General features: G+C 42.1%; 1 protein-coding gene and 1 long non-coding RNA gene across 2 annotated transcripts; one reads left to right on the plus strand and one right to left on the minus strand.

The window, feature by feature from the left end:
- Positions 1-1,032: 1,032 nt before the first annotated feature.
- LOC112785456 (protein FAR1-RELATED SEQUENCE 5-like) lies at positions 1,033-4,272 on the plus strand. Its single transcript, XM_025828920.1, has 5 exons — positions 1,033-1,119; positions 1,239-1,790; positions 1,866-3,461; positions 3,992-4,060; positions 4,189-4,272. Exons 1-5 carry the CDS (start codon positions 1,033-1,035, stop codon positions 4,270-4,272), a joined length of 2,388 nt encoding a protein of 795 aa, XP_025684705.1.
- A 749-nt stretch (positions 4,273-5,021) lies between these two features.
- Positions 5,022-5,463, minus strand: LOC140182662 (uncharacterized). The gene is made up of 2 exons (XR_011878658.1): positions 5,361-5,463; positions 5,022-5,271 (listed from the first exon to the last, which is right to left on the minus strand). It is a non-coding gene; the product is annotated as an uncharacterized lncRNA (long non-coding RNA).
- Between the last annotated feature and the right edge of the window lie 4,357 nt (positions 5,464-9,820).

Genomic DNA, 9,820 nt, shown 5'->3' on the forward strand with positions numbered 1-9,820 from the left:
TGTTGACATGGCGTGTACCTGGAGAAGTTATTTATGATCTTTTTAGATAAATTAATTGACTCACACTAAAGGATTACACTGGTATGCAGTGGAAAATGGAGTTTGGCGTTTAGTTAGAGTCATTTTCTGTACAGAAGCAAAGGCAGAAGTTTTTTACTTTTTGGGTAGATTAATACAAGAATTATTAAAATTTAGAATTGTTGAATTTCTATAAACTTAATTAAAGCGTTAGTTTATTTATTTGTTCAGGACACCACTGTTTTTTTAAATTGGTTGGTTGAATAGATTAGGATTAGCTGCATGTGATGTTAATGGCATCAAGTAATTTAATATGCATCCGGTCACCAGTTTAACAGGAAAGGTGTAACTTTTTTCGTCTCCAAATTTCAATTCGAATTGGTTAGTTAATGTGCTTTGCTGGTCTTCTGGTGCATATGTTATTGGAAAACAGAGGTATCTTGTTCTACATTTGTTGTTGAATTGGCTACATATGTATTTCTCAATCCGTCATGCCAGTTTAGTTTCTTAAAGTTACAACAAAATCTGGTTTCACAATCACTATGAGGGGAGTTGAAGCAATTTTTGAGCCATTTAAGTGCATAAGCAATTTGGTTGTTCATAAAGGACTAATAAGCAACGAACTATATAGGAAATTCATGTTCCCCCTAGTCACAACCGTAGTTGTAGTTATGACATTTATTTTGTCAGCTTCATTTGATTATGTAATAGTAGATGTGGTTTTTTATGTGTTGATATGAATGATCAAGGTGGGGTAGTTGTTTGTATAGGGGGATTTTACTACATCAAATGAGTGTATAGTTTCGCTGGAAGCATTGAAATTGGCGTAGATGCTATGCGTTTCCCATGTTAACATGTTAGATTAAGTTGCTTTGTTAAAGGGGTTTTTATAAATTGGGCAGATTGTGACGGCGAGAGTGGTTTTTTTTGTTGTCTATGCAATTGTTGAAGTTCTTAGGAACCACAAGTGAGGGGATCCTCTAAAAGAAGCAAGTGCAGCCAATTAGGAAATAGATGAACAACATAAACCAAGAGGCGATATCAACGTCAGCCAATCATGAATCGGCGGTGCCAGAGCCGGAGGACGGGATTTTGAATGAGGTATACGATAGGGGGAAGTTGCAGATTTGGAATGTGTTATTTTCTTTTTCAATCTGAAGATGAATAGTATAAGTTAATGTACCAATTGGGTGATCGTAGCGTTGTTAATTGTTGTGCAGGAAACACTTTTTGACATGAGCATGTTAGGGGACGAAGAAGGGTTTCCGAATATGACGCAGACAAAGGTGGAGCCTGAATCTGCTCAGGTACCAAGTCATGTCAGCGTTGAAGATGTGCTGAAGATGGAGTTCTTTACCCCTGGGGAAGCAAGGGAATTCTACACGAGTTATAGTAGGTTAAAAGGTTTTGCAATAAGGAACAGTAAGACGGTAAAAAATGCTAAAGGAGATATCGTTAGATACAATTTTGTTTGCAACAGAGAAGGATTTAGGCAGAAGAAGTGGTTAGATAAGCCCGATAGGAAAAGAGAGTACAAGCCTATAATGCGATGTGGGTATGTAGCAGAGATGAGGATAAAGAAGAATCATGGTAATGGAAAATGGTATGTTTCACAGTTTGTGGATGATCATAACCACACCCTACTCCCAGAAAGGTTTATTGGATATCTGCCTTCACACAGGAATATGTCTGATGTAGAAATTGCTCAAATGAATAGCATGCGGCAAGTTGGGATAAGCATTCCGAAGATATACCAGTCATTTGCGATGCAGGTTGGGGGCTTTAACTTAGTAAGATTTACTAAGCAAGATATGCACAACGAGGTGTGAAAGCAACGTGCTCTCCAGAGCGGAGATGTGAATGCCGCGCTACGTTTCTTCGAACATGCTGCCAGAAACGATGAGAGACTGTTTTGGAGGTATGAGGTGGCGGCTGGTTCTCGCATGTGTGACATTATATGGAGTGATGGTCGAAGCCAGGAAGATTATGAGGCGTTCGGTGATGTCCTCGCCTTTGATGCGACCTATGGGAGGAACAAGTATAACTTGCCGGTTATTGTTTTGTCCGGTGTTAATCACCATAATCAGACATGCGTGTTTGCAGCAGCAATGGTTTCATGTGAGTCACAGGATTCGTACAAATGGGTGCTGAGACGGTTTCTAGAATGCATGCGGGGAAAGGCCCCGAAGGCATTTATAACTGATGGGGATCCTTCTATGAGGCTAGCTATTATGCATGTATTTCCAGATGCTCATCACAGACTATGCGCGTGGCACCTACTAAGGAATGCCACTGCTCATGTCTCGCAACCACGTTTCACACAGTTATTCAAACAGTGCATGCTCGCTGACATAGAGGTTCATGAATTTGAGAGGCAGTGGGAGGCGATGGTTGGGGAGTGTGGTGTTCGAGAGGTTGAATGGGTGATGGACCTCTATAGTAAGAAGTTGTCATGGGCAACCGCGTACATACGGGGCAGATTCTTTACAGGTTTAAGGACAACCTCTCGGTGCGAGTCGTTGCATGCTAAGTTGGGTGGGTTTGTGGAGAGTAGATATGGGATATTGGACTTTATTACAAATTTTCAGAGATGTGTTGATTTCCTAAGAGACAAGGAGGAGGAGCTTGACTTTCGTTCCTTTTACGGTACCCCGGTGCTTCAAACGCACTTTCAAGAGATTGAGAGGTCAGCGGCGACCCTGTATACCCGTGAAGTATTTTATAGATTTCGAGAGACCTTAAAGCGGGTTGTGAGATTTAACATTATCGACCGGGAGGATTGTGAAAACGGATGCTGCTACGTGATACAAAAGTATCGCCGACCGGAGTCAACTTGGCAAGTGTTGCACCAGCCGCAGAATGGAACCTTTGAATGTAATTGCCACAGGATGGAGTCATATGGGATCCTTTGTGTTCACATAATTTTTGTTCTGGTAGGTATTGATATCGGTTATTTGCCCGAGACTCTGGTCCTCAAGAGGTGGTGCAGAAACGCCAAGAACAATGTGACTTTCGTTAGACAAGTTACTGAAACGGGTGATGCTGCATCCCGGTACCACAGCAGACTTGGTGCATTTGTAGACCAATGTAAGCGTTTGGCTAAGGTGGCTTGTCTAAGGGAGGAGGACTACAAGGTATATAGCGAGAAAATGGCACGGGATGTTGTCATGTTGGAGGTCAAGAATGGGTTGCGTGTCGCCGCAGATGTTAATACACAGCCTAACGGTGAGGGCGGTGGTGGGATAAATGATCCAGTCCGCGTCCGAACAAAAGGCACCGGTAGAGGAAACGTTTCTCAGCGAACCAAGGGACCGAAGAAGAGAAAATGCAGCGCCTGCGGAAAACTGGGTCATCGCCGAACTCGCTGCCCCATTGGGGCAGACCTGCGCCCGGGATGTCGTGGATCGCAACGGGTTCCCAAGGGTCGGCAAGCTGAAGCTCAGGTTAGCACGATATGCTGTGTGTGAGTTATAATTCATGGGATTTCTAGGGTGGTCATGAAATTTTTCAAACTTTGAAGGATCAATGATTAGGACATGCCAAATGTGAGTATATCCCGAAAGGAGTAGATGATAACAGGGACTTTAAGTTTTGAACATTGTTGAGTTTGCGTAGGTTTTGAGAGTTGTTCATAAAACAAAAAGCATCAATATTTCATGAGCATAGAACATTTCATACAGGGTAGAATCAGCATGAAAGTATAAGTAGAACATGAGCAATTCACAAAGTAGGAGAAACATGAACAGTTAAATCTATAAACGTCAATATAGCAAATTCTAGGTATTAGGGGTTGAGGCACATGTTTTATTTGAAATCAATTAATCATGTTGGGAGGGTTCATTAATATTAGGAGTGGTTTTTTTGTCATATGCGGATCCACAAAGATTTGATGTACGTCAACATTTCAATTCCATTAGAATTTATGTTGGAAACATTGTATTTAATACCCGACTTGCCTCTTTTTGCTGTGCAGGCGACACCGTCACAGACGACTAGACCAGATCACTTGAACTGTTTTGCCTCTGAACTTGCAACGGGTCAGGTAAGTGCCAATATTGTCCCGTTACAACTGATTCAATTATGCCACGTGTTTTGTTTACGTTTCCATCTCTAGCTTTGCTATCAGTGGGCAAGCACCCTAACTGTTGAAAACATAAATGTAAATTGCAGCAGGAGCTCCAGATGGGGGCGGGCACGAGGAAGAGGAAACTAAGGGTTGAGCTTCCAAATACATTCCCGCAATTCATGTCATAGGAGGCTATCATAGACAAATAGACTTGTAGTTGCTTTCATTATTCCTCTAAGTGTAGAACATTATTTTTAAGGTTTACGCACTAAGAGGCTAGCCCCCAACCATGTTGTGTTATTGACAGTGTGGGAATATCAATTTGATTGAGTTTGTTGGGTTGTTATGAAATATCCTAATGTGGTAAGAAATTTGTGTTGTAACAGTGGCTTCTTAGCAGCGTATATCATTTCACCGTAATTAAAAAGTTTATTATATTCTAACAGGAGCTTTGTAACAAGTAATATGTTCTCTTGTTGGGGCATGCAAAGGTTGCTGCTTTAGGGCAGGACGTTTCCTCGCAAGGAAGGATGGAGATTTGGCAAGATATGTTGACCAGTACTCGGAGTGTCAACATATGCTGAGGAATGCACAATCACTCTGGGGCAATGCCTGATTAAAACGGTGACCACACATGCAAGTTTGAAAAAAAAATGGTTATGAGAAGCGAACACCTGATGAAGCCACCTAACTAATACATATTCATAGATATAGAAACCATCTGGAACCAGAGTTCAACCCTTACACATTAAAGCCTTGATATAGCAATACATAACAGCAACAATTAAATTAAAAATGTATGGACCTGCTTAACGGTTCCCACTTACATTGTTACACAAGTCATCATGCTAATTAACAATAACAGCTGGGTACATAGTAAGAGCATTTGCTACCCGGCAGGGTTCATAACCAAAGTTGACCACCGGAATAATACAAGTAGAGTACAAATACTAAAGTCTGGAATTAGAAATATATAACATCAACAAGTACTTTCAAAATAATTGGGCCTTGTAAATGGATCCCAACTTCATTCACATAAAACCATGTAACTATCCTAGTAATTAGGGAACAAACGGAAGACTCCGCCACACCGTCTCCGCCTTGAGGTCCACAAGCGCCTTAAGCTCGCTGTAGTCGGATCCGGCAATCCTGATTGCTGTTTTCATCCTCAATGTGGCCTCATCACCCTGTGAAGTAAGTATATAAATAGTGAAGCCGTAATATGAATAATGACAAGTTAATTTCCAGCAACGTACGAGAATGAAGGGGTTCTTACAAGGTTGCCTAGGATAGCTGGGGAGAATCGCCCATTGTGAGACATCCACCAAATGCACCATATTCCGGATTCATCCCTATGCAAAGTGAATTGTGACATCAATAAACGAGTGACGTAAAGGGCAAACAGTCGGCCACAATAATTAAAATTTGATCCCCAACAACATGGTTCGAGGGATGTGGTTTTTGATTCCAATAAAATCTAAGAAATTGTGTAGAAAGTAATTATGTGACGAAAATTATGGAGACATCATAGAATGACTTACGCGCCTAGCCTGCTCGGAATGCTCATCGGGTATTCAATGCGTCCCCACGTGTTGGGGTCCGGTGACACATGTTTAAAGTTAGGCAGATTCTGCTCATGTTTGAAAATCTTGCCGAGGACAGCCATCTGCAGTTCGAATCAGCATGGAAAACATATGAAATTCTCAACAGTTGCACCATACATGAGTTTAGTGTGTGCTATATGCCTTGCGGGTTACTTACTATAAGGCGCATATTCCGCTCACGCCTGGGAACGGACTCCATGCTTGTGCAAACATCAAGCGCATAAATAGTGGTTCTCTTTACATCCAACAATAGCATGTACCAACTCTCAGGTGGCTCGCAAATGGGTACAAACACCTGTTCAGGCGAGCAGCAGCGTACAGCATCAGTTAAGATATATCGATACGGTGTTTGAATGCCAAATCTACGTGTTATCGATAAATATGGAGCACGAAAGGAGAGACGCTACGTCGAATATTTCTTACATGCTCAAGTTCTTGGGTTGGTGGCATCCATCGTCTCGCGTAGCTCTCAAGTAAATGTTCCGTCGGAGCTTGGAACAAGATCTCTGCGGCAAATGTTGACGGGAAGAACCAGCAATGCGGAATAGGGTTTGCCTTGGCTTGTAGAGACGAAAGCATTGCAACAGTGTTGATCACCTACATATTTCACCTTTATTAGCTTTCAACATTGAAATAATGAAATCAAATACTGCCGTTAATTTGGGAATAGTATCGAGGCAAGCTGAAACGTTATTACATCAAAGTGGGGCATGCATTCCGGCCTAAGGGATAAGAACTTTCCCCGGGGCAGGGTTAGTTCGTAATGCTTAAATAAGATCTCTGATTCCCTGTAAATAGAAGAAACACGAATAGGGTTTAAGGTTGGGTGCTGGAGCTATGTATAAAACCCCGAAACAACTGCTGACTGTGTCCTAGTGTTAGCAGAATGTTACCCTATTTCTTCATTCTTGGCAAATATATACATCCCAAGGCGGCACTCGTCCCTGGTGAGACTCATATCGGCAGTGGGCCTGAACCACATGGGAAAATTCTGCATTGAAAATATTTGTAGTGGTTAGGAGGGATGCTACACAATGCAGGAATAATAAAGTGCTTGAACCCAAAAGTTAGATGTAATCATCCACATCGTTAACGACAGGAGTAAGATAATGTGACTTGCCTTAGGGATTTGGTAAACCGGGTTGTCCAAGTTCGGCGGCGGAATGCGTCCCCGACCCCCCCTTACACCACGCCGAAACAGAGGTCGTGTCTGTGGCACGGAGTTGGAATGGGTCTTCGGAGGGGAGCCCATGGAGGCATCGTGAAGGGCTGTTGCAGCCAAGTCCGACGTCGACAACCGCGACGTCTTCTGGCGCCTAGGACCTGGCTCGGAAGATGCATAGAGATCACTCAGCTGAGTCGTGCTGTCGAGATCCCTTCCGACCGTTGTTCTCTGCAAAAAGAAAACCTAGGTCAGCCGATAAACATAAGTTCCCAAGAATGACAGATATTAAAAAATAATATTATGTTTTTAGCATTGGACTGAATAATAAAGGCCTAACAGAAAGTTACCCACGGTATTCCATTTTTTGTGGGTTCGACTTTATGGCTACTTACATATACACACAATAAAATAAGCCATAGTTAGTTAACCAAAAAAAAATAAGCCATAGTTATTCCTTTCCCAAAGAAATTCCCATAAACATTCTGATCAATTACATTAAACATATGGTTGATGGGTATTTCGAAAGTGGGCCAACGCACATGTAGCCCAATGGTTGTTATTTAGGGTGAGCCATGTAGGGAATGGTCATGTAATTTAGGCTCATTCAAAATTTAAATCCTGAGCATAAAACTAACGCGGTGTGACGAATATATGTTTAACTGCGGACTTTTAATTTTGAAACAGGGCCTTGCTTTCATATACAATGCCTTGGCCTTGCGTGTTTAGAATGACTAGAGGCTCGTAAAACTTACTGCACTTTGAAAAAGTTCATACGAAATTTAAAGGTTATCATGAGCATCAGGTTTGCACCCCCGGCGCACAATAGACTCCTACTACTCATGGGCACAGGTTTAATAACTAACCACACAATACTACGTATACATGATCATGGGATCATGTTTCACTCGGCAGTGAGATTGTTATCCATGAGAAACAGCATAATGTAAAAATTATGTTACGTAGGATTAGATATAGTTATAGCTACGCTTAGGACAACATAATTCGAAAACTTCACCTGTACAGTGGCATTGCATGCTGTAAATGGCTCATCCTTGGAGTCATTCCAAATTTTTGGAACCCCACGCGACCAGTGAAGGCTGGCTGGTGCTTCGGTCAGGATTAGTGTTGCACCAGTGGATAGTACGGCTTTTGAAGAATGGTGGTCAAGCAGAACGAGATCATCCTCCGAACCTGAAGAATCCGGGACAACAACGTCGAGGGTCAAGTTCGTGATGGGGTCACCCAAGATTCCCTTACCCTTTTCTGAACTGCTTAGCTGATGGGTGAACATCTGAGCAGATGCTTCGTTTTTGCTGTTGTTCAAGACAACTGCAGCAGCGCTGCCAACACCTCCAGGAGTGTTAGGCGCCTGCGGTGTTTTCTTCTCCGTGGCTTCATTATGGAGTTGTGCCTTTGGAGTAGGTATCATCTGAAAAATCTCCTCCTTCTTACATAACGTGGATATCATCGTCTTGATATACACAATGAGAGCCTCCGTTCGGGCGGCCCTAATATCAAGCATTCCAACCGACTGCTCAATGGCCATCAAGCGTGCCTCTATACTCTGCAATAGTAACAGCTGGAGAGTTCAGGAATCCATGCTATTAAGTTACATGAAAGTGAAACCGTTCCTATTCGGGAGAGAAAGCTTTGGGATATACAGTCGACCTCGAGCGGAGCTTGGGGAGGTGACTTATACGCAGAAGGCGGAATGAACTCTTCAACAAAAATGTTGGCCGGGGACGCCGTATTAAGGAGGGGCTACATAAACAAAGGCCACGCATGAGCAGTGGATTCCATTAATGATGCTCAGAAAACTGTTGGCATGGATACAAGTAACTGAAAATACAAACTTACCACCTCCATCATTAGGTCAAGATTCAAGGCCTTCGTTTCATCAGCATCATTTTTCCAGTTGGGTTCGTCGATGTTGCCAGGAGGTTGAAGCCTGGATCCATACACAAATGAAAACATCAGTTCCATCGCTGAAGTATGCAAATAAAAAAAAGTTATGACACTAGCAGCGGCGGAATTTCCCGCCACGATTAGAATTTTAATGCTGTGTTATCATTGTGACAGAAGGGTCTTACTCTGACGTTAGGCAGGGCTGCTCCGGATCGACTCCCGCACTTTGTGACACTTCTATTTGTGCCGCTGCACGTTCTACTACAGAGGAGGATGTGTCCTAGGGATAAGGATATTTTCAAGGGAAGGCCTCTTCGCTACAACATGGATCACATTTTCTCCTCGTTGCCTTCCTTTTATAGAGCCCTAAGGCCAATGTGATGTGACCGATACCTTGGGTAATGATGATGATTTGCTGCATTGGTAATCCACTGAATCAGCATTTAATGCTTCCGGCTCAATGTGCCAAAGGGTTTGAAACTAAATTAGAAAAATGTTTGAGCACACCCTTGCATTGCCAAACTATATAACCAACCATCTTTACGGCATGCCCCCTTATGGACCCTAATGGCAGTGAAACTCCGTTAGATCACGTTCGTTGATGGTCAGTATATAACAAGAAACAGTGGCAATAGTATGGTTTTCGCAAATATCAATCGGTTGGTCATATTATCCAACCGATCGAACGATGACTAGAATGTGGCTTTTATTATAATTCAATCGATTGTTCACATTACCCAATTGATTGAAGGCTGCTATTAAAATTATATATGAAGGTTTAAACGATTGAATGATCATACAAATCGATTGAATTGGAAATTGAATTTTGTACGTGACTAATGGTTTATTCCAATTCAATACATTGGTATGATCATTCAATCGATTGAAATGTGACGTAAATAAGTTTTTTTCTGCATTCAATCAATTGGTAGGATAATCCAATTGATCGAATTTTGAATCGCCCCGTTCTCAATTTTCATATCGTTTTTATAAATTTTGAATCGCGCCGTGGCTAATGGTTTATAAATCGATTGAGTTATGGAAAACCTGAAATTCTAAAAA

Source organism: Arachis hypogaea, chromosome 20, assembly GCF_003086295.3.
Source record: "Arachis hypogaea cultivar Tifrunner chromosome 20, arahy.Tifrunner.gnm2.J5K5, whole genome shotgun sequence".
Classification (NCBI taxonomy): Eukaryota; Viridiplantae; Streptophyta; class Magnoliopsida; order Fabales; family Fabaceae; genus Arachis; species Arachis hypogaea.